This window comes from Heloderma suspectum, chromosome 15, assembly GCF_057233095.1.
Source record: "Heloderma suspectum isolate Gila_16-S chromosome 15, 16-S_ref, whole genome shotgun sequence".
In the NCBI taxonomy this organism is placed as follows: Eukaryota; Metazoa; Chordata; class Lepidosauria; order Squamata; family Helodermatidae; genus Heloderma; species Heloderma suspectum.
Genome location: NC_139472.1, coordinates 3,309,832 through 3,334,687, shown reverse-complemented (window position 1 = coordinate 3,334,687; position 24,856 = coordinate 3,309,832). Strand labels below are relative to the sequence as shown.

Below are 24,856 nucleotides of genomic sequence, written 5' to 3'. Positions count from 1 at the left end.
TTGGGGTGAGTTGTGCAGGGTACTGGAGCCCCATTCTCAATCACCAGAAATCTTCAGATCTGTCAGAGGTCTTTTTTGGTGTTGCCCGCACACTTTGATGCCCATCTTCACAGGGGTGTGGGCTAGAAACTTGATTTTTGTTTATTAAAAAAATGAAAACTGAGTTGGCAGATTCTTTTCTCTCTCTCTCTCTCTCCCCCCCTCCCTCCCTCGCTCCCCCCCCCCCGGTGCTTATGTGGAATTGCCACATGCACACCTCACATCATCACGTTGGAGCTTTTCGTATGCCCTCTCCCAGCCTTTAAGTTGGTGCTGCGACTTCCTTCCTTCCTTAGTGGCTGCTAAAGTACCCTAGCTTCTGCAAAATGCAGCGACTATCGAATGAAAATGGTATGCAGTTTTGCATTGCTTATTCTAAGCACAGTTTTTAAAACTTCCTTTTTGTAGATGGGGGGCTTTTCGTTCTTTTGAGGCAGGGCACTCTATAAGCTCTGCTAACAGAACAAGCAGCTAGGTTTTTTTCTCTGTGTCTTCCAAGTTCTTAAGTAAGTTAGTGCTCACTTGCTCCCCTCCCCCACATACCCCTCAACCTCCAGCTTCTGTATATTCCAAGGTCACAACTATTGAATAAAATGCTAATATTTTGCTCTTGGAAGTTAAACTATTTGTGGGAAGTGGCTTTGGTTAGAATGCATAAAATGGAAACACCTGAAGGGTTTTTTTAAAAAAGCAATTTCCCTGTTTAAGCAAATGCAACATTCAAACAGGACCTTAGCTACACTTCTCGGGCCTGTGGAGGCAGGAACTGTGCTCTTCCCCGCCTCCCCCTACCCCCCCGTCCTGCCCGAGTGCTAGTGTTCTGTACTGCACAGAAGCATTTCTTGCCCTTGTTTTACCCTGTTGAACTGTGAATCCCACAAATCGAGTGACAACACAAAGACCAACCACACACAGAAATCCTTTCCCAAACCAAGGGTATGCCATATACCAGCGTTCCTCAACCTGCTGGTCTCCTGATGTTTTGAGACTACAGGTCCCATGATCCCCAGCCAGCATGGCCAATTGTCAGAGGTTAACTGAGCTTTATTTATTTCGTATCCAGATCAAAGTTTGCTCTGCCAAAATATAGCCACCACCAAGTTTTGTCATTAGCTTGCTGCAGATCGTCAACAGTACAAGACTCCGGCAGTAATTCACATACCAGCAGATGCGCTGGGTCTTGGATTTCTCCACATTCACATAATATATTGTCATCAGCCAACAGCCCCCACTTAAATAAATTCGTCTTACACCTTGGCATCCCTACCCTCATCCTGTTCATTGTCCTCCAAACTATATAAGGGAGAGTATTTCCAGCGGCCATTTCTTCCTTCGTTAAAACACTCAAGTCGGTAATCTCATTCCTCCATTTATTTATTTGATTCTGTTCTTTCGTCCCCTCTATGATATTAGTACACAGAAGGAGCCTCCCGGAAGATTGTCGAAATAATAAATTCAGGTGTACCCTGGAAATGGTGATTTGCACCGGCTAATCCTTCTAACACCAGATCAAACCATAGCTAAGCGGAAGATGAACCCACCAAAACGGTTGTTGTCATGACTAACCCTGACTATGATTTCAATAAATATTGAGGGATTTTCTACTCATAAGAGTATTTTATTAGCAGACATGTGCAGGAAGGACAAATGTGATATACTTTTAGTTCAGGAAACATCGGGGTTACTGAACTGCAGTCTAGCAACATTTGGAGAGCATCCAATCACCAGCCCTGGCAATAGGATATTGGGACCAAGGTGTTTCCACATAATGGTCCATCATAAACACTCCAGATTCCATACATAGTAGACATATCATAATCTAGAAAATGGAGTCATAGTCTGCTGCGTGTATTAGTGCAGTCCCGGTGCCGTCTTACTGCTGCAAAGGCATAGGAAGCAACTTTCTCTTACTTTGATTTGCTGGTAAGTACTAGATTGCTGTTGGTGGCCCTGAAACAAGTTTGGGAAATGCCCCTGGCTAAAATATAATTGGTCAAATGTCTTAGTATACACAGGAGCACAACAGGAGTGTGTGTAGGGGGTGGAGGAAGCTGCAGTTTCCCCCTTTAAAGTAATTGATAGGACTTGGACCCTCCTTCTGATGCCAAGGTTATTGGGTAATGGATCCTCTTTTGGGTAAAGTTTGTAGTCTGTGGGTCTCTCTGGCACCGGATAAAAGCAGCCAAATTACACAGTTATGGTTAATGACAAGTTATACAAATAATCAACATCCCTTCTATTATCCAGAAGATAAACATAGCTGCAGAAGCTGCTAGGTCATGAAGAGCAGCCTTCTCTCTCCCGGTCCTGTGCCTGTTTCGTTGAGTGTCAGTCCTCTTAGGGCAGGAATGGGGGGACCTGTGGCAGTCTGGATGTTGTTAGGCTGCAGCTCCCATCAGCCCTCACCATTGGCTATGCTGACTAGGGCTGATGGACATTGTAGTCTGACCACATCAGGAGGGCCATTCATTCCCCACTGTTGTCTTAGGGAGGACCTGTTCGTGGAGAGAGTTAGTCTTCGTTTTGGTTAGTGGATCTTGTAAATCGGAATGGGTTGGGAAACTTTGCTTGTCTGTGTGGCAGTACTGATCAAAGGTAGCCTAGGTCTGGTGAATTCCATGAAGAATTCTGAGATGGCGTTTACGTGAACAAAGTGGAGCAGTATTTATTTCACTTTTAAAAAATTATTGTGCATTCTTGATTGGTACCCCAATCGTGAGTCCCATCAACAGATGGCTCATTAGTCCTTCTTTTCAGCTCCTTGCAGTTTGCTGGTTCTCTGTATCCAAAGCACTTTGTGATCTGTTCATTCCGTCTGCTGGAAAGTTCTACAAAACTCAGAAACTTTGCTTCTGTGGCAAATTGACTCTACCCAATCCTATAATGCTCAGATGTTGCGGTAAGCCAGAATCACTGAGAATTCTGCCTTACTATGAAAAAGCCAGCATGCTGGTGTATGCTGCTCGATCTGCACCACTTGCCACCTCCTGCCAGCAGGAATAGCTTACCTCCATTGTTCATGTGTTTACTGTTATGTCCAAATTGGGACCTCTGTCTTGTTTCTGACCTAACACACCAGAACCGTAACCCAAGAACAAACCCCAGCTTGGGCTACATCAGTTCCTCCGAGCAAGAAAAAGAGATAGGAACTGTCATAGTTCTCAATCGCTGCGGTCAGCAGAAGCAGTGAGCAGGGTTTGCTCCCTACTCCAGTGGTGCTTCTTGGACACCATTAGCTCCACCCCTGCGACGTGTTGCTGCCCCTTTAGACAGTACTGGTTCCAGTGATTAACTATCCTTGAGAGTAATTTTCTAATACGTGGGGGCAAGCCTAACTCAGGTCAACCTTTATTTTGCAGTCTTATAAGATGTATGGAAAGGAAGTGGACTTCTATTTCATTTATTTTTTTATTACACTTTTATACTGCCAGATAGCCATAGCCCTTTGGGCAATTCACAAGACAAAACTGGAAACCATAAAATACAGTCACACAGTAGAACATAATATAAAAACTTGAAGTTTAAAACAGAATAAAACCAAAGCCAAAACCTGAGTAAAAGCCAGCAGTAATGCAAAGTTCTAAAAACGCAGTGGCGCAAACAGAAGGGCTAAAAACCGTTGGAAAATAAAAGGGTCTTCTCCTGTTGCTGAAAAGACCACAATGTAGGCACCAGGCAAGCCTCTTTGGGGAGGGTATTCCAGAACCTGGTGCCACCACTGAAAAGGCCCTCTTAGTAGCCACCTGCCTCACCTCATTTGGCAGAGGTGCCCAGAGAAAGGCATCTGAAGATGATCTTAGAGTGCGGGCAGATATATCTGGAAGGAGATGATCCTTCAGGTAACCTGGCCACAAGACATTTAGGGCTTTGTAGGTTATTACCAGCGCTTTGACTTGGGCTCTGAAATAGACTGGCAGCCAGTGGACTGTATTGGCTAGAAAGGGAGGAAGCGGGTCAATGCATGCTGCTGTGCTGTAGCAAAACAGTTGCCGGAGTGAAGAGCCCGTGACCCAAAGCATCTTTGCAAGAGGCTTTTTAAAGGGGCTTTACCTTGACAAAGGCTCACGGTTCACTTTCAGGCTCTTAAATTTCTCCATCCCAGAGTGGCTGGAATTGCAATTTTAAAAGTTCGTTTAGAACTTCCCTCTGTACTCTTTGCTCCTTTAGGAGTTTGCTACTGGAGCAAAGATGCAAGGGATGGAAGCCTGCTGGTCTCCCTAAAGTCTTGAAGTCGTGAAGATCTTGGCTGAGTCAGCAGCCCACACTGGGGTTGGTATGAGAGGCCCTGCAGTTGCCTTTTTCATCATGCAAGGAGTTGTGTTTTCTTCCTCTTCCCCTCCTTTTGGGACAAGAGGAACTGCTCTGACCAGGAACAGGATGTGGGGTCACATGGGCATGTGTCCAATTAAATTTCCTTTGGCAGGTGAGGGGTGGGGGTACTGAGGGCCTCAGAAGCACTGTGTATGCTTCAGAGATTTAAAAGTCTTATCTCAAGGTGGCCCAGGCTCAAAAATAACTAGGGCAGTAAATTTGAAGAGAGTTGTTTGACTTGCGTTTCTTTGAAGTGTCCTCCACCCCCACCCGCCTTTTCAGGCCTAGAGTGTGCCACCAGTGATCAGATGTGTGTAGTCATGTGGACTAGTAACTTTGGAGACTGGTATGCAAGAATGAGATAATCCAGATTTTGAGCCGAGAGAAAATGTTTTCTGTGCCCTGTGTAAACGATGCAAATCTGCAAAGTTTCACTAACTTTATATTTATTTTCCTGGTGATGGGGTGGGACATAGAGGTCATTGAGTCCCTGAAGCCCAACCTCCTGACCGCCCAAATCTTATTTGGCCAGCCCTTCTTGCTCCAAACTTCACCTGGCATTGCGGAGATGCTTTCAACCCTGTCTGTTTTACCAGAAGGGTTAGAATGTGGGTGGGGAACCTGGGGCCTCCCAAAGTTCCTGGACTATGACTTTCAGCATCCCTGATAATTAGCCATGCTGACTGGGGCTGATAGGAGTTGAAGTCCAAAACATCTTGAGGACTGCACGTTCCGCACGCCGGGCCTCTCTAGCGATCTGTCTCCGCAGTCCAACAACACCTGGAGGGCCACCAGTTGCCCACCCCTGGGCAAGGAACCTGAGCCTCTTGGTGTCAACTTGCTAAGCTGTACCGTGCTGGCTCTCAGAAAAATATTACTTCGAAAAGAATCATGAGCTGAAGAATGCATTGGTGTGTGTGTCTGTGTGGATCAGTAGTCTATTGTTCCTTATCCTTCAGTTTTGTCACTGCACTGTCCTATGCTTGTATGTCAGGGGTGTTGAACCTCTGGCCCATGGGCCAAATCCAGCCTTCTGGCACCATCCCTTTTCCCTGGCCCACCCCCTGAGTGTTTGGCCATTTCCTGGCCTTTGTGCCGTTTTTGTTTTCACATTCTAAATGGTTGAAATGCTTCTTCTAAGGCTTGGTTCCAGGCAGGATGAGCCTCAAACTCAAAAGTGCTGCTATTTTTGGTCCTGCCCCTTTTGCTTTCAACCCATCCCACCAGAGGAACGTGGCCCTCGTGCTGAAAGTGGTTCAGTACCCCTGATAGATGTTGATGCTTCCCTGACCCGATGGCCCCTCTGGATATGTTGGGCTGCAACTCTCATCATTGGCTGCGCTGGCTGGGAATGATAGGAGTTGCAGCCCAGCACATCGGGAGGGTGGAGAAGCCTGGGCTAGAAACTCGAAGCCTTGGCATTTCCCATTAAAACGATCTGGGGCTGCAGGTGTCTTTAAGGTCATCCTTTGTAGACGGCATGAAAGCGCATTGTGACGTTAGGCAGTCCTGAGCTTTACTCACCTGTGATCCAGCCCCACAGCGCTGAAACCTAAACCTTTCTGAGGATGTGTAACATTTTGAGCTTTCAGCCCAAAAATCTGAGTCACCGGAAAGTGCTGAAGGAAGCGGCTGGTGAGGCTTACTGTCTCTTCTTTCCCCTTCCACTCCTACTAAACAGTTCCAGCTGGTCCTGCTGTGAGGAGTGCTTCCTCGAGCGTTCCCACAATCCTGGAGTTAAACCTGCCTGACCTTGCAACTGTGCATTCAGGGTGTTTAAAAACCACACAATGCATAAGAAGCAGTGGGAGGCAATGACAATATGTGGTCAGAAGGATCCCCTTTCTGGGGTTAGCTGCTAGAGTTGCATCTTCACGGGCCAAGCTAAATACTGTTTTCCTTTGAGGGGGCCGAGAGGTTGAAGAGGAGAGAGTCAAATGAATTTCTGCCTATGTGCTAAACAAAAGAGCCAGACTTCTGTACCGAGAATAGTTTATACTAGTAGCCTGGAGTGTGTGCGGGCAAAGTTACAAAGTGTTTCTCTAAACCAAGTGCAGCCACAGTTAATTGATATAATCCCCCAAATCATGGTCTGAAACACAGGTAGCAACCTAATTTATTTATTTTTTACAAGTCTAACCCGCCTTTCCTCTAAGAAGCCCAAGGCAGTGTATGTGATTCTCCTCCTCCATTTTATCCTCACACTAACCCTGAGAGGTAGGTTAGACTGAAAGTCAGTAACTGGCCCAAAGTCACCCAGTGAGCTTCATGGCAAGTGGGGATTAGAACGCCGATCCCCCCCAGTCCCAGCCTAACACTCTAAACACTACACCACCCTGTCATTCTAATGCCCTCCAGATGTTTTGGACTACAACTCCCAAATGAACACACAGACACCCCCCCCCCCCCGCCTGGCACTTGTGATCTGACGAGGTCCTGCGCTAGATTCCATCAGACTGGGAGGCTAGATTAGCCTCTATGAGGAGCAGGGCTTTTTTGGTGGCAGCCTTGAAACCTTTTTCCGATGCCTTGAAACCTTTTCCCAATGCCCTGAAACCTTTTTCCAGGTGAACTTTGTACAGCTGCCTACATGCTATCCTTCCTTAGATGGGTAAAAACGTTTTGAGGATTGGTTCCTGCCATGCTTGCTCTTTCTAGATGTTGATGCTTTTTTGTGTTGAAGGTAGTTGCTTGGATATTTTCTTATTGCTAGGTTTTTTTTTAATGCTTTAATGTTTAACTGCTGCTAGGGAACGTTACACCAGCCTTCCCCAATCCAGTGCCCTCCATATGTTTTGGAGTACAACTCCCATCAGCTGCCGCCAGCATGGCCAATGGTCAGTTAGGGAGTTGTAGTCCAAAACATAATGAGGGCAACAAGTTGTGGAAGGCTGCTTTACACGAATAGTGGCATAAAACTCTTGAACAACTTTGTTCTCATGTTTTGTTTCACTTCCTGCAAGTAGGTTCAAGGTGACTTTTATTAAATCATAAAGAATAGAAACCTATAACCATAAAGGGAAATACAGATGCCTGTGCCTGTGTGTGAGCAACCCAGTAAAAGTGCTTGTGGGCTAGTAACTTAATTTCAAGCCTGTTGTTGTCGCCTATTCCGTAAGGGTGTTTGAATGTATTTCCCCTCGACTTAAGGAGCCCCTGGTAGGATCCACCTCCACTGTGCTGGAATCCCTCTGTCTGTTTTGGGAGTTGCACACTCTGTGCAGTGGCTGGGTGGTAGTGCTGTGACCTCTGAGGAATTCATACCTAAGAGTCGGTTCCCAGGCTCCGTGCGCGGCTGGCATTTCGAGCCTCCTGTAAAGGAGGAAGTGCTGACACCATTTGCTAATGACGGACGGTGCAGTGGGAGTTCTCGGCGCCTTACAGTAGCAGTGCTGAGGGTGGCGTGTGGTCTCTATTGAAATGAGCCAAAAAAGCCTCCCCTTTGGGAGTTCCGTGTTCTTCCCCATTGAAGTGTGTGTGTGTGTGTGTGTGTGTGTGTAGTGGGGAAGAAGAGATGCTCACAAATTCCCACCCTACTTCTTGCAATACACATTGCCTCTCCCCATCCAAGGCTAACATAACTTGTCTTCCCCCTGTATATGTTCTCACGGACTCTCATTACAAACGTCTTCCATGTCGGTCCCAACGGAAACCATTTAGGGTCTCTGCAATATGTCTTATCCGTGCACAGTTGCTTAGGCTTGGAGCCAGTCACTGCAGGCCTGGAAGGAAGAAGGGGGTGAGGGTGCACAGGGGTCGTAGTGTTGGTCTTTTAAGGGGAGGTGTGTGCCACTCTCTAGCCCTGTTGCTGGGCCATATCTGCAGCAATGGGGACACTCGTTTTCTTAGGGGTCAGCTTTCACCTGCTGTAGATGTTCGGTGCCAAATTGAAGGTTGCTCTGGCTTCTTGGAATCCAAGACATAGGGTGCTGGAGTGTTTTAGCGAATGTTTGGTTGGATCATGAGATTAAAAACTCCATCGCCACAGAGCAGCTAGCAAAAAGTGACGCCAAATGCGTCTGTTGAAGTTGCCAGGAAGCAGCTGAAATGATTAATCATGTTTAGTGATGTGGGTTTTCTGGAAAATTTTGAATTGGAAACATTTCTGGGAAAAATCCTTTGTAAATTAGGTTAATTTGTATAGTATTTGTATTCCAGAAATTCCAGAAAAAGTTCCAATGCAAATTACCCTATGCAAATTAGGTTAATTTGCAAACAGAAGGTTCCAGTGCAAATTAGGGTAAATTGCAGATGGTAATTTGCATCAGAAAAACTATCTGGTGCCCTAGAGAGTGACCTAATAAGTTTATTTTTCTTGTTTAGTAAACGAAGCTAAAAAAAAGGATCCCACATTAATTATATGTCCTAATACACCACAAGTATTTGACCTGAAATATTTGAGGGGCGAAATAAAAGCACACTTAATGTGATTTATGTGTCATATTACGTAGACATTTTTACTGGAATACTTGGTGAAAATATAAAGACAACAGCATGTACTTGCCTTCCCTTTTATGTTTAAGGGGGAAAAGAGTACTGAAAACTATTTGACACACTAAGGGCGCAATCCCATGGTCCCTGCGGAGCATCCCAGGGACCGCTTGATTTTTCGGCTTTCCCTTCCTAAAGCCATAGACACTGCTACAACTTTGGGAGGGGGACTTAAAAATCCAATCCCTCCGCCTTGCCCCCCTTGCGGCCTTGGTGGAAAGAACCATGGCGCTTGCTTTCCGAGGTCACAAAAGTGGCATTGGAGGGCCTCGTGGAGGTAAAAAAGGGGGCATTCTGGTGGGCAGGGAGAGGAGGAGCTGGGATACGAAAACTCCTATGGCCTTTCCAGCCCCATCCTGCCCTTGGCAGGGTGCCTCGTCTAGACAACCTCAGAGGCCCGTCTAGAGGAAAAAGGAAAAGAAAGAATGACAGAGAGGTTAAAATCGCCCCCGTCACTTCTCCCACCTTGCCAGTAGCAGCCTGATAGCGCATTGGATACTCGGAAGCTCCCAAAATGGGAGGCTTCCTTCTGACGGGAGATAATCCAATGGAGTTGCACCCTAATCCATTTTAGAAATCTAACGAATTGTGCATGATATGCTGACAATCACCCCTCTGCAGTGGCCAAGCTTGCCTAATCTTGTGTTTGCAATCAGGCATCCACCCATTCATTGTTACCAACGAACGTAGGCAGTGGGAAAAATTTCCATGGAAAAATTAAAGCACTAGAAGCAGTTCCGTTTTGGGAAATTTTCCTCCCCACATCCCTGGCTGTGTTCCACGCTAATGAATGCTGCCATTGGGGGGTACGCACTGTGCTAGGGTGGAGGCAGAGCTCAGTGGCTGAGCACCTGCTTTGCACCCTGAAGGACTCGTCCCCAGTGCCTCTGGATAAGAGGATCTTGGGTAAGCAGGGCTGGGAAAGACGTTTGCCTGAGATGCTGGAGCAGCAGCTTTTTCCAACCTGGTGCCGTCCAGAAGTCTTGGACTGTGACTGCTACCATCCTCAATGGCCATGCTTGCTGGAGATGATGGGAACTGCTCCTCTGGAGGGAACAGGGTTGAGGGGGGGTCTGCTCTGGAGAAGTGCTTCCCCTCAGAACAGGCAGTCCTTGGGCTCCTTTGGCCAGTGGTCATCCTGACTTGGTCAGCTTCATGTGTTTGTTTGCTGTTCCCTGTTTCTTATGAGTAACCCAAAGTTCTTTCTTTCCTGTTTTTCCCCTCAGAGTGACCAGCAGCTGGATTGTGCCTTGGATTTGATGAGGCGTCTGCCTCCTCAACAGATTGAGAAAAACCTCAGTGACCTGATCGATTTGGTGAGTACAGGGTGTTTTCAAACTTCGCTTGTGCTTGGGCTCAGCTTGGAGGTCACACCGAGCCAGACTTCCCACCTGCTGGTTTATGCAGGAGGCAAACCATGGGCTCGGAGCTGCTTGTCTGCTTGGCGCACTTGTGTCTGGGTGCGGTCTACTCTGGAGGAGAAGCAATCGCTGTAAGAGCGGCCTGTCAGTTTGGACATTATGCCAGCTCATAGTTCCCAAGCCCACTTCAAGCGTCGGCTGATGATTGGCTGGCCAACCCAAACCAGTACCTGGAGTTTCATGACTGTTGCCTAGGAGCAGCCATGCTCCAGAGCAGAGCAGCAGGGCTGTTCTGTCACCTCTCCTGGGAGACCAGCTGCCTTTGGCTCTCCCCAGCTGCTACCTGGCTGGCAGCCATTCCATCAGGCTCCCCAAACTGTCCTCATCATGGCTGGACATGATGAGAAGAGCTGGTACCTGCCCTTGGTTTTTTCCTTTTCCTTCCTCATCCCCTTTTCCTTGTGTGTCATGACTTTAAATCTGTAAGCCTGAGGGTAGGCTCTGCCTTACTGTACCTCTGATATTTGTAAGCAGCTCTGGGAGCCTTTTTGATTTAAAATGCTTTAAATCAGAGATGAGGAACCTCTGGCCCTCGGAGCTTCCCCATCTGGCTTGTGGAGGCCCCCTGGGGGAGAGGATTCTCCTCTGTTATCTCCAATCAATGATCCCCTCTCTTTGCATAAAGAAAAGCAAAATGGGACCAGATGACATCAGGGAGTGGGTAGGGCTTTGGGAGCAGAGCCCTGCCCTCTGACATCTTCAGGCCTTCCTGATTAGTCCAGGGTGGGAATCCTGTCTCCCGGACCAAACCAAATCTAACAACACCCCTGCTTTAAATAAATCTCAGGCATTGTGCAGAACCATTGTGAAAGAATCATAAGAAAGGCCTTGTGTGTTGTTTGAATTGACCCTTGATGTTGCCACACCATTGGTGTCTTCAGGAGGTCCTCCAGTTGTGTATTAGGGTACACCTTTGTTTCTGTGGCTGCTCTTGTAATGGTGGCCTCTTGAGGTTTGCTACTCTAATTCAGGGATGTCTTGGGCCTTTCTCCAAGCTGAGGGGTGGTTTGTTTTGGAGTGGGCTGAGTTGTCCAAGATGAGTGGTAGAATACATGCTTTGCACATAGGAGGTCCCAGGTTCAGTCACTGGCATCTTCAGTTAAAAAGAGCTCAAGCAGCAGGACTGGGAAGGAGGCCTTTATACGAGTCACTGCAGGTAAAAGTACACAAGTAGAAAGCAGATGGTCAGGAGAGAGAGTTCACCAAATGACTGCAAAGTTGCAGTGTACTCTACCTCACTGAGGAAAGAGACCTGTGGGGGCCATTGCCACCCCTCTGCTTGGATCGATTCTTATTCTGGTATCTAACTCTTTAAGAGCATTGAGAGAGGCCAAGGCTTTGCATGCTCCACCTCTCTCCAGGATAAGGGAGCCCACTGAGGGCACACACTCCAATTCCTGCAGCTGGGATTGAACTTGTTGAAACTTAGTTTAGTGCTCAATTCCCAGAGGCCCTTGCTGCTGCTGCTGCTGCTGTCAAGCTGGGAGATGTGCTTCCTCGATGCAATGGTGCTGACAGAAGAGAAAAGGTCCAAGTTGAATGTGAAGTGGAAGGGCATGGCTGGGAGGTGGGTGGAGGCCCTTTCTGGGTCGCTGCCCCTCACCAGCCTCCGAATGCTTCCTTGTTCATTAGCAGAGCTGTGTGGCTGGCCTTCTTGCCACATCTGTTGTTTCTTCCTCAGGCCGTCGAGCCTGTAATTAGAGTTCATTAGAGCCCTTGTCAGTCACGGGGCCTCCTCGAAGCCTGGCCTGAAAGGAGTGGGGCTGCGGGTGCCGGTAATGTGCTTGGCGTGGACTGCTTGACTCAGGAGTCTAATGACTAATCATTGGTAAATGGGCAGCTTGGAGACATGTCTGTGTACGGGGGAATCTTAGAAATTGCTGTGGGAGACAGACGTGGGGGCAAGTGGGCTGGGTGCTGCTTGTTTTTAGGATAATTGGCCAAATTAGAAGACTTTCTGCTAGCAGAAAGCCGGTGAAACTAAAGCCCTGGTGTGGTTGACATAAGGTTTCCCCCCCAATCAGAGTGTGTATATGTATATATAATTTCATAGAGTCTGTGTGTGTGTCTGTGGCTGGGTTCACACAACACGATAACCCACACTCAAGGTTGACTGTGGGTTCTTGTTGAACTGTGGGTTGTTGTTCAGCTGTGGGTTGTGCTGTCTGAACCCAGCCATGCTAACGAGCACCCACAGTTTACAACCCAGCAACAAAGCATGGGTTCTCTTCATGGGTTGCTTGTGGTTAACAAACCATGGTTCGTTAACACAGCTTGGTTCGTACAATACAACAACCCACGTTGCAACAACAACCCATACTCAACCCATACTCAATCTTGAGTGTGGGTTATGTTGTGTGAATCCATTGAGTGTGTGACCTGGTTCACACATAAAGCTAACCCATAGCTTGTTGCCCCATCTAGGGTTTGTCTGGCAGACAATTGAACAAACTGCAGTTTGTTTTCTCAATCTTTGGGTTGTTTGTTTCCCTCCTTTGCCTGTTCCACTGGCATGTAGAGCTGCTGGGTTTTTTTAACGGTCTTGCCCACCGCCTCTGTAGCCTGGTAAAACAACCTATGGTTTTGGGTTCACACGTAATGACAGCCCATGGTTTAAACAACCCACAGTTCACAACCCAGCAACAAACCCTGGCTTCTGTTTTTGCGGTATTTGTGGTTATCAAACCATGGTATCTGTGTGATTGACCTGGTTCACATGATATGGGGGTGGTTAATAAGCCAACACACCAGCTCTTCATGGGCAGCTCAGGCCACTTTCCCACCATGGCTTAGCATTACGTCTGAGCCCAGTCTGTGAGTTCTAGGTGGTGTGTTAAAGACCCCAGCCATCCACCCTCACCAGGTTCACAAGTCACAATAACCCATGCCTGGTGAGGGTAATAAGGGAAATGAGCCGGTGCACGGGGGGGGGGGGGTTACAAGCCACTGTGTGTGTGTGTGTGGGGGGGCTTTTTCCCACCCATGATGGGTTAATTCCCCTGATTAAGCCACCCTCAGAACCCAAGCTCTAAGGGTTATTTTCCCTGTGGTGGGTTAGTGTATTGTCTGTCACGCCAGCATGGGTTATGGAGATCGCCTACAGAGCTGCTCAGGAAGGGCAGCTAAAAATGCTACCGCTGCTCTGCTCCTCTCAAGTGGTCTCTATTCCCCCGGCAGAGGAGGCTGGGATACCTGCCTGGCTAGGTGGGAGGACCACAGGAGGAGGAGGGACGAGGGATGTGTGAAATAAACTACTCTGTAGCTTGTGTGCCTGATCATCTGACAGGACCACAGTGGGTTGTTTGCATAGCCACCTACCCAGCATAGCTTGCCATCCACCATGGGTTAGCGCGACGTGTGAACAGCCCCACACTCTGATGTAGGGTTGCTGAGTGGTTTGTTAACCACCCCACCCACCCGCCGTCTCTGGGTTCACACATCATGACAATCCACGCCTGGCGAGGGTAATTAGGGAACCACCACCACACATAACCAGCATGTTCAGTGGTGGTTAACAAGCCACTGTGGCTTCTTAAGCTCCCTCATGTTGTTTGAACCAGGCCTCTATATGTGTGTCTAAAATATATCTAATATTTGAGAGAGCTCTGGTTCTCCGCTTTCCATTGTCATGGTGTTGTGATCGAGAAGTAAACTAGATGTTCCATAGCAGATCTGTGTTCAGTGTTGTTGGTTGTGATGTAGTCTAAATAAATTTCTTGTCACTCTGTAGGCCAGGTATAACCCCCCTCCCCAATTTAAAAAACAACAACTAAAAAACCTTGATGGAAAGCATGGCAAAAAGAACTATTTGATCACATGAGAAATGCTGGGAAGTGGGGGGTTGAGAAATGCAGGAACCCGATTCATGTACTGAATGCTACTTTTCCCCCCTAGCGGCACGGGGAACCCAAACAAGGCTTGGTGGTTTGACACCAAGTTGGAAAATGGATGTCGTCTGACTCATTGCTCCACGGCTTCATCCTAAGAAAATTTTGTCTTGGAATTATGCCTTTTGCCCTTTCTTTCTTTCTTTCTTTCTTTCTTTCTTTCTTTCTTTCTTTCTTTCTTTCTTTCTTTCTTTCTTGGTTCAAGGCAATGCTTCCCCTTCAAGCTATGCCACGAAAACCATGCCTTGCCTCCCTCGGAGGCCTTTTAGGCCTTCTGAAGAACCCCTGATAATTTAGCTTGTGCTGCCCCCTTGAATGAAAAAGCAAAACCAAGTTTGGCCCTTAGGCTGAAAGAGTTTCAGAATCCCTGGTCTACATGAACTGGCTGTGCTTCCCCAGGGTCTCAGGCCAGAGGTGGTCTTCATCGCCTGTCACCTGATTTTTATTTTATTTTTAACCTGTAGAAACCAGGGATTAAACATTTGTTCATTATATTTCTATACTGCCCTATAGCCAAAGCTCTCTGGGCGGTGCACAAAAATAAAATACCATTAAAATACATTATACAAAGTACAAAAACTGTTTACATAAAAAGGTATAAACAGACAGCACACACACAGGCAGCATGTATCTAAAATAATTTTTAAGCAGTCAGCCAAAGACAATCCAGTACCTGATCAGACACTCATTCTATGCTGCCAAATGCCTGAGAGAGGAGGGCAGTTTTAATCTGGTGCCGAAAGGATAACAATGTTGGCACCAGGCAGGCCTCGTCGGGAAGATAGTTCCATAATTGGGGGGGCCACCTCCAAAAAGGCCCTCTCCCTCGTTGCCGGCCTCCGAGCTTCCCTCGGAGAAGGGCCTTGGATGCTGAACATAGTATATGGGTTGATTCAAGGGACATTTTCAATGCAAAGCAGGTGTTCTGCCACTCAGCTATGGCTCCTTTTCCCCCCGAAGCAGAGAGGCAAGGTGCTCTACTGGTCCTTGAAGCCCCATCCGTTGACCCGGAAATCTTATTCAGTGGCGCCCCTTGACTTCTGCAATTTCAGCAGCCTTTGTCCACATACCACAAGTTCCGGAACCTTGGAGGCTCTGAGGAATCTTCCCTTTAAAGTTTTGAGACGAATCATGAGACTGGATTCTGCGTGCCAAAACTGCATTCTGTGCTCCTGGCGAATTGCAGCGTGTGTCTGAGTTGATCTGTCATTCCTAGCCTGGAGGTGAGCAGATGCCTTGCGCCTGCTTGCCCCTGCTCAGGCTTAAAGGGTCCGTGGCTCAGTAGCTGAGCCCTTGCTTTGCATGCAGAAGGACCCTGGTGCAATCCCTGGCATCTCCATGCAAGGCTGGAAAAACTTCTGTCTGAAACCCTGGAGTGCCATTGCTGCCAGTTAGTGTCCACACTACTGGGTCAGGTGGACCAATGGTCTGATCCAGTACAAGGCAGTTCCCTTAATGTTCGTAACGATGGCGGCCTTTGAAAGATAATCATGTGAATGTGGGATTCTGGCTAGCAACCCACGGGGTGGGTAGAGTAAACTCAGGGCCTCTGTCAGAATGCCAGTCAAGGTTGGAATGGCCTCTTTTCCTGGCTGGCTGGCTCGAACACCTTGAAGACACCCCCGCCCACGCTGACAGCTGGGGTGGTTCAAAAGGGTGGCCTCTGTGCACTTGGCGCTCTTTCTGAAAGATGTTGAGCATGTCGGGCACAGCGCAGCTTGCTGTCCTTAATGCTGAAAGCAGCTGCCAAGGCTCCAAACGGAGAATTATTGGCTGAAACCAGGAGACTTGGCACAATTAATGTCCTGCCCCTTGGCGTGAGCCAGTTTTCCACTCGGCAAGCGTGGCTGTAAATGGAAATGTCTTCAGCTTAGAAAAGATTATCATCAAGGCATTCGAAACTCATTTTAAGACCTCTTTAAAAACAAAAAAAGTCTACAGGCAGCCAAGGAGGGTCTCCATTTAAATTGGGCTGGAAATAACTTTTAAACACAGCTCAATGACTTCCCTTAGAGTCTTCACAAGGTACCTTGTAAAATCTCTTCTTTCATCCAAAACTATTGAATCTATCTATTTTTTCCCTTTCCTTTCTTGGAGCTACAACAGATCTTAATATTTTTTTTTACCCTTAAATTTGAACTGGTGAGCATGGTGGCATCCAGACATTTAAGCCCACTGAGAAATGGGTGGTAGGTCTTGCCTACTGAGAAAGGTTGAGGGTGTTCTGGATCCCTCCTTTTAACTCCTTGCATCCTTGCATCATCATATAATGGCCTGCGTTGCGTGTCCTGGGTTGTTTCTTGTGATGTCTGAACCCAGAATTGTGAGTTGCGGTGGAAGGGAACAACCTAGACTTGTAACCCATGATTTGCTCTTGAGTTACAAGTCTGGGTTGTGCTTCCCCCAACAACCCACAATTCCAGGTTCGGACATCACAATAAACAACCCAGGGACTGTGCTGCTCTGCATTGTTTAGCTCTGCAGTGGGAGTGATCAGGCCATGAGAAGTAACAGACTCATTTACTCCCGCTTCATTTGCAACAATCCATGGTTGCCAAACTGTGGGTTGATTCGATGTGCAAACCTGGGTCAGCAGTGGCAACAATTCACCCACATTGCACTTCTTGAGCCCAAATTTCGTGGATTAAAATTCTCCTGGCCACTGTCTTCCTAGATGGCTGACCCCCCAGCCCAAAGTCAGGATGAGGTTGCTTGACCATCTGGTGAGAATGGTCAAGTACCTCAAACACTGAGAAGCTGCATAACACGTCTTTATTACAAAAGTGGAAATCAGCCTTCCCTCAACCTGATGGCTTCCAGATGGGTTGGACTACAACTCCCAGCATCCCCAAGCTGGTATTTGTAGTCTGACAATGTAAATCTTGGCTCAAGACAGCTTTAATTTGTTGGCAACAGCGCTCGGGGGCTTGATCCAAGCATGATGTCCCGGCAATGACACATTGGCAAGTTTGCAGCCTGTGGGAGGGTGTCGACAGCCATGTCCTCCTCTCTGTGTTCTGTCACTTGTGTTAATTGGAGTGTGAAAGGCTGGTTGTTTTTTGTGGCCCCATATGTATTTGAATTTCCATGCCATCATGCCTGATAAACCTTTGGCAGAGGGGGCAAAAAGTCTGGCTAGAGTGCTGTGGGGACACTCTAGCATAATCTTCCCTAGCCTGGTGCCCTCCAGAGGTTTTGGATGACAGCTCCCAGAATTCCTGAGCATTAGCCATGGTGGTGGGAGTTGAAGTCCAAAACAACTGAAAGGCACCAGGTTGGGGAAGGCTGCTCTAGGAACTGGTGGATGGGTGGTTTCTCATGTACTGGAGGACTCAGTTAGTAACAATGCCTGTGGCATTGACATTGGAGGGATATCACTGGCTCTGAGCCCCTGATCCTGAAGGACATCAACCTTGACAGATCAGACCACGGATGGACAAAGGCCCTGCCATCTTCCTTCTCATAGCTAGACATCTCTGTGAAGTCCATAAAACAAGACTTGGGTCTTGTTGCAAGATAGTGGTTTCCCACTCTTCGAGATATGTTTAACATCTCAGTTTTGCTGTGTGAGAGATCAGGTTGATTTTTATTTTATTTTCTGCCCAGGGCCACCCAGTGTGCCCCAGAAGTCAAATGCTTGTTGCATTTTACCGCCTCGTTAAGATGCTGAACTGCAGACCGGAAGGTCGGCAGGACAGCAGTTCGAGGCCTGAGTGCCGCATGATGGAGTGAGCTCCCGTCTTCAGTCCCAGCTCCTGCCAACCTAGCAGTTCGAAAGCAAGAAATTGCAAGTAGATAAATAGGTACCGCCTCGGCGGGAAAGGTAACAGCGTTCCGTGCACCTCGGTGTTCAGTCATGCCGGCCACATGACCACGGAAGCGTCTTCGGACAGCGCTGGCTCTTCGGCTTAGAAATGGAGATGAGCACCACACCCTTGAGTCGGACACAACTGGTTGGGGACACCTTTACCTTTACTTTTTTACCATCTACAGGATCTGGCATAGAGGGTTTCTATGTGCTGCTTTTCAGTTATAAGTCCTACCAAGGTGGCTTACAAGTAACATAAAAATCATAACATAACAATAAACAATATTAACAATTTTAAAAATAAATTTTAAAAATCAGGATCCTTCCAACTGGGCAGTTTGGTAAAAGATGGCCCCAGGGGCAGAGAGAGTTCAGCTGGAGCAGGTGTCTGGTGTTTTCCTACTCTTCCTCCCTCTCCTGGAACTCTTCCCACAGGGCAGTTTATTTATATATTTGAATTATGTTCATGCTGCTCCTCCACCAGAAAGACTCCCAGAGTGGCTTAGGTAGAATCAATCAAACATGACAGTCCCTGCTCCTGCAGGCTTGCAATCTAAAAAGACGTGACACGCAAGGAAAAAGGGATGAGAAGGGAAGAGGAGAATTAAGCAGGCTTTCAGCTGGGTTGGTGGAATGGCCCTGCTCGCCCTCTCATCTCCTTCTGTACAGCCTGCTAGAATGGCTGCGGGGGGTGACAGCAGAGGGAGGAGGAGGCTTCATGAGGCAGGCCGATAGTATATATGGCCCTGTGGGGCAGGCCCTGGGGTGGTCTTTGCCTTCCTCTTTCTTGGAATTCTTCCCATAGGGCAGATGATGGTTGATGTCTTGAAGGTGCATAGAACGTGCCTTCCACCAGGGCTAACGATTTCTCCATCTAGCCCAGTATTGTTGACTGTGACAAGGGCTGTCTAAGAGAGGTTTTTCCTATCACCTGCCACTTGCTCCTGGGAGGTGCCCGGGATTAAACCTGGGGCTTCTTATATGCAAAGCAGGTGTCTTACCCCTGAGTTATGCCCCATCCCTGCAGAGTGTGTCGAAGGACTGTACATATCCTACATCCTGCCGTTGAAATTCGAGCCCAACATGTGCATTCATGGAGAGGAGTGCAGTTCCAAGGTTTTGTTATGTGTACGTTCACGGAGACGCGGGCAGTTCCAAGGTTGAGTTACATGTATGTTCACGGAGATGAGCACAGTTCCAAGGTTGCGTTACATGTACGTTCACGGAGACGAGTGCAGTTCCAAGGTTTTCATCTGTCATTTCTGCAACATCCATTAGGCTGGGCCTGTTTTTCCTTTAGAAGAGGAAACGTCTAAAAGCCTGTCAGATGACCCAGTAAGAATTATAACGAAACATGATTAGGTGAAGGCCCAAAATGGCAGGAGTCCAGTCTGGGCTGGCCAGGACAGGCGGGTGCCAAGGCGACTTGTTGTTGTGGAAGTCCTGGCTTGGTCCCATTGGCTTGAGCCTTGGAGCGGTTTTTGGTGCTGGCGTTGACCAACTCTGATTGTTCACTTCCGTTACAGTGACATCAGTCCTGTAAGAATTCAAATGAGAACCACAGCTTCAAAGACTTTGAAATGCAATTAAGTAATGAACCAAGTGATCTGGTTCCTTTCCTGCCTAAAGTCTTGTTTCAGAAGAAAGCTGCTTCAATCCTGGCCGTCACTGCAGCATAGAATAAGGATGCTCAACCTCTAACTCCATGCTTTGGTTTCTGGCCTTCCATCATCTCTATGACTCTGGTTATCTTGGCCACCCACAATCCCTTTTGGTGCTATATTCCATCTCCGTTGTCAGATGATAGTGGGATGAATTATCATTGGATGCAAAATGGTACCTATTACGGCAGACTTCACTATTTGCATTTCAGAGCTGTGTGTGTGGGTATGTACTCATACCAGAAATCCAAATCCTGTTTGTTGAAATTCAAAGTGAAGATGCTGGAATTCTTTGTTTCAGGTGGCCAAACGCCCAATATTAGCATGGGGACTGCAGCTTTTGAAGTACAAGTGCTTAGCACAGCAGACAACAGTCCTCTTCACAGAAGAAGCTGCAACCTCAAGGAAGCCCCCTTCTCAGAGATTCCACTGTCCACTTGAGTACCTGACTTGTTAGCAGTTCACTGCAGGCGTGAGCTGAGATGACACATGCTCTGAGTTGCTTTTCTTTTTATCCCCTCCCCTTTTATCCTCAGAAGAACCCTGTAAGGTTGGCTACTGCCTGGCCAAGGTCACCCAAGGAGGTGGGGATTTGAACCTACATCTCCTTGCTCAGAGTTCACCCCTTTAAAACAACGTTTGCTCTTTGGTGTGCAAATGTAGATGGCTTGAGCATCAAGATATTAAAAAAAATGAATAACTGAAAGGGGAAAAGGTAGAGAATATGGTCAAGGGCTGACCGAAGACAAGCCAAGGGTCAGTATAGATGGAACCATGGTGAAGGCAGGAGATGTGTCCAGATGAAGGAGGGGAGACGTTGCAAGACAGATGAGAAGCTTTGCTAGGATTGGTTCCAGAAGGGAGAGTAAGAGTTTGGAGGGGCTCAACAACGAGATCAGCCTTCCCCAACCTGGTGTCCTCCATATATGTTGGTCTACAGCTCCCTGTCATCCCCAGCTAGCATGGCCACATCTGGAGGGTGCTAGGTTGGGGCTGGCTGGTTTAACTGAATAACCTTGCTGGCTGATCAAGGGTTTATCTAGCTGGATGCCTCAGGGAAGGCGCAGAAGCAAGGGTATGAAGGCAACAGATGCCTCCTCGTTGGGTGCCCATGGACTCTGATCATTGGAGGCAGCGTGCCAGAATGGAACTGGCAGCATTCCATTCAGCTCTCATGGCAGATGGCAGTTGATACATTCCTGGGGGAGAGTTGGTCATCGTCGTGTCGTGTCCAGACCAAACTCCACTCCGCCAAAATGTAGCCACCGCCACACTGCCAAGCTGCAGTTCGATCAGGTGGTAGAAGGATCAGCCGGCACAATGCACCATGACCAGGGCACGCTCGATTGTACAACAGTCTTCGAGGAGGCTCCTTCCGGGTACCCTGGGGAGAGTTGGTATCATCCCCTTTTTAAAGACACCTGAGGACCTACATATTACAATAAAAGTGTTTGTTTGTTTTTAAAGTGTGCCTCAATGTGTCAGTTCTACTTTGACGAAAAGGGGGCTGCAGGGCCCTGATCTGGAATGTTCTCTTGACATGGATCAGCACCAAATGCCAGTTTCCTGCAGACCATACCACCCACCCCTCCCTGTGCGTGCATGTGCTATTGGCCCTGAAGGTGTTTTGTGGTTTACTGCAAACATCACCTTTGGGGCAAATAACGGGGGGGTGGGGTGGATTTTTGGCAGGAAATGCATGCAGAACCCTGTTCTAGGTCAGGGCCTGGCAGTGCCTTTTTCTTAAAAGCAAAGGTAGTCCAGTGTAAAGACACTTTTTTGTGTTTGTAACACAGAGACTGGCCGCGAGCCATTGACCGTATAAGAACAAAATACAAGTTTCGGGTCAGTGGTTGCAGATTAGCTTCAGCCTTCTCAGCTGATGGGCTGTGCCATTTAATATCTTCAGTGTCCCGGCTCTTCTCACTGTATGTTACCAGGGGCTGCAGAATTGAATTTGACATTACCTGTTGCATCTTTAACGAACAATACCTTTTAATATAGATACTGAAGCTGAAGCTCAAATATTTTGGCCACCTAATGCGAAGAGAAAACTCTCTGGAAAAGACCCTGATGCTGGGAAAGACTGAGGGCAAAAGGAGAAGGGGACAGCAGAGGATGAGATGGCTAGATAGCATCACTGATGCAATGAATATGGACTTGAGCACGCTCTGGGAGAGAGTGCAGGACAGGAAGGCCTGGCGTGCTACGGTCCATGGGGTCACGAAGCGTCGGACACGACTGAACAACAACAACAACAACAACCACCTTTTAATATATTTATCACTTTGAATGATCTCTCTGGTGTGTTTGGTTTGACGTGTTTTGGCTCAAACAGGTGACATTAATTTATATCGGGGTGTAGGACCTTTTTCAGCTCAAGGGCTGAATTTTATTTATTTATTATTTATTAAATTTATTAATCGCCCATCTGACTGGTCACCCAGCCATTCCAGTGGTGGGTGGGGCAAAAAGGGCTGGGCCAGAAATGCCTGCTTATTTTAGCCTAAAACTCTGGCTGCCAGTAGCTAAACCTTCAAGAGGCATTTCAGCCTTTTAGAATAAGGGAAAAACTGCACAGAAGTTGGGAAACGACCAAATGATCAGTGGTTGTGGAAAAGAGGGTGGGGCCAGATTGGGGCCTGAGATTCTGCACCCCTGATTTATATGCTTGCAAAACGTCTACCGTTTTGACAGGATTGGGAGCTGGATGGGAATGGAAGGCTTATGTATCACAAACACCCCTGTGTTTTTGTGGGATCCCCTGTCAGTAACAGCTGGGTAGCCCAGGTTCAAACACGCAGAGGGCAGGTTTTTCCTCCCCCCACCAACCATGTCTAGCAATGGACAAAGGAATTAGTTTGGTTCGCCTGTTATACACAGCCACCTCATTCACGCTTCCAGAACTAAGATGCAAACTGGAACACAGTTATCTGCCCATTTTTGCAGCTCTCCAAATTTTGCGATGTAGTTCTCAGATTTAAAATAAAGGGGGGGTATGTTAGTGGAAATTGCACACAAAAATGCTCACAGTAGGAGGACTTCGTACAAAAATGTTCAGATGTTGGGAGAAATGCACACCAACATGCAGATGAAGTTCTGTGCAGACTTCTCACCAAAACATTCACAAGAGTGACATCTATTCATTTTGAGTTTTCCTGTTTTGAGTCTGCTTTTCCCTCATCTGCTTTTCCTTGACCTTGAAACTGCAGCCCTTTGGGGCAGCTTGCATGTAACGGCTGCAAATTGTGGGTTATTTAACCCATGAGCTACTTTCACTTGCTGTAAACAACCTCTGCTCGAGCAGAGGTTGTCAGGATGATTTGCAAAAGGGACTAAACAACCCAGCAGTTAACCCAACAACAAACCAGAGGTTAACCCCTGGGTTTAGCCCTGAAACAACCCAGCAGTCTGGGTTTGGATGTCATGCTGACAACCTCTGATCGCGCCGAGGTTATTTATTTACAGTAAATAGCCCATAATTTGCTGCTCTGATGTATGAATTGGATCAGTGTGTATTTTTGTAATGCTACGTGGCTCTTTTAGGCACTTTATAAATAATAATTGAGTGTGATGCTGTGTTGGGACCAACTTCTGTGTAGAGAGGCTAACTTTATTTCGGTGTCCAGCTAATCCAAAGCCTCATGGGCAGGTTGTAACAGGAAGTATAAAAGTTTATTAATTGAAACTGCAGAAGAGTTTCCTAGCTGGGTTGCTCTCTGGTCCGCATCCTATTTCTAAGGCTGATCACCTGGAACCTGAGTAGGACCCTACTACAGTTCTTTGCCTTTGACCCATAAACCTTTTGAAGGTGTTGTGTTTTTCACCCTGAAGACGAACAGATACATCTCTGGTGCGACTTTTCTCGATTCTTTACTATTAAACCAGAACATATGTGTGCACACACAAGTTTTGAATGGGGGGAAATGTCCAATTGCCAGGTTCTCTTCTCTCTTGCTCCCCCCTTGTCCCAAATAAAAATTGACTTTTCTGAAAGAAAAGTTCAGGAGGTCGATCATGTGGTGTGTTCCCATGTCAGCTCTAATCCTGAAGACCTTGTCCGACACTATCTGATGCAAATCTATCTCGATAACTGTTTTTTGAATATTAACGTAGTCTGTCGGCATCCTGACTTTGGAGCAGGAAGCAAGAGTTTGGCCAGCTGCTCAGGAAGGTGTTGGGTTTCTGCCCATGCACAGGTGGCCACTTGTCCTGCTGGTTGAAGAGATGGCTTATTTTTAATTAAAACTTTGTCCCAGTACCTGGTTCACTAACTCCAGCCAGATTAGCATTTCAGAAGGACAACGGGATCCTTGTTTGACATCCACTGTTAATATGGCGGTCTTATTCTTTCAATTTGTCTTCCTCTTTGTCTGCGGTTGATCTCCCTGCCCCTTCAGAACGTTACCACTCTTTTGCAACCCAATTCCAAATAGTGCTCTCATTCATTCCCTGTTAGAAGAGAACAAAAAGTCAGATCTTTCAGAGACTAGGCCCTTATTTTGGGGTGGTCTGGTTCCAGATGTGTGCTTACATGAAACGACCCTTCCCCGTGCTGGAGGGCTCGTCGACTTGGTTCACAAGGCACCATATGTAATAACGTGTGTGTGTGTTAAAAATCAGTTAAAATGAGAACAAGCCCCAAACAAATAGAAATTGGAAATGTAGGTTGCATTGCTGTTTGTAAAGAAAGGTTAGGAAGAAAAGACAATTCGAGAGCCAACATGGAAAAAGTCTTCCTTCACTGAAAATGTGAGGGTGGAACCTCATTGGGCAGATATTGAAAAAAGGGGGGCTGGAGGAAGTGGCAGAGCCCCTGCTTTGCATGCAAAAGGTCCCAGGTTCAATCCATGGCATCTCCAGGTAGGGCTAGCAAAGAATCCTGCCTGAAACTCTGGAGAGCCACTGCTGCCAGTCAGTGCCATCAATGCTGGGTTAGATGGACCAGGGGTCTGGAGGCAGCTTCCTATGTTCCTATGGGATCATATGGTTGAGGGCACTCCTTGAGGGATTTGGGGCACATTCTGTGAAGTATTTTAAAAGTCAAGCCGAGCACCTTGAGTTGGACCCAGAAACAAGCCGGTAACCAGTGTAATGGAATAATCGTTATTTTATTTACTGTGTTTCTACACTGCCCAATAGCCAAAGGTCTCTTGGTAGTTCTCAGACATTAAAGCCATAAAATACAACATGATAAAATATTTTTAAAAACATAAAAGATTAAAACAGAATAAAACC

The 24,856-nt window shown here is 47.2% G+C and overlaps 1 protein-coding gene across 1 annotated transcript in view; it reads left to right on the top strand.

The window, feature by feature from the left end:
* The window catches only part of CAPZB (capping actin protein of muscle Z-line subunit beta), an 80,081-nt gene that overhangs the window by 14,744 nt on the left and 40,481 nt on the right, over positions 1-24,856 (top strand). The window contains exon 2 of the mRNA XM_084821772.1: positions 10,068-10,157. Within this exon, the coding sequence (XP_084677898.1) occupies positions 10,068-10,157 (90 nt within the window). The remainder of the gene's footprint in view (positions 1-10,067; positions 10,158-24,856) is intronic.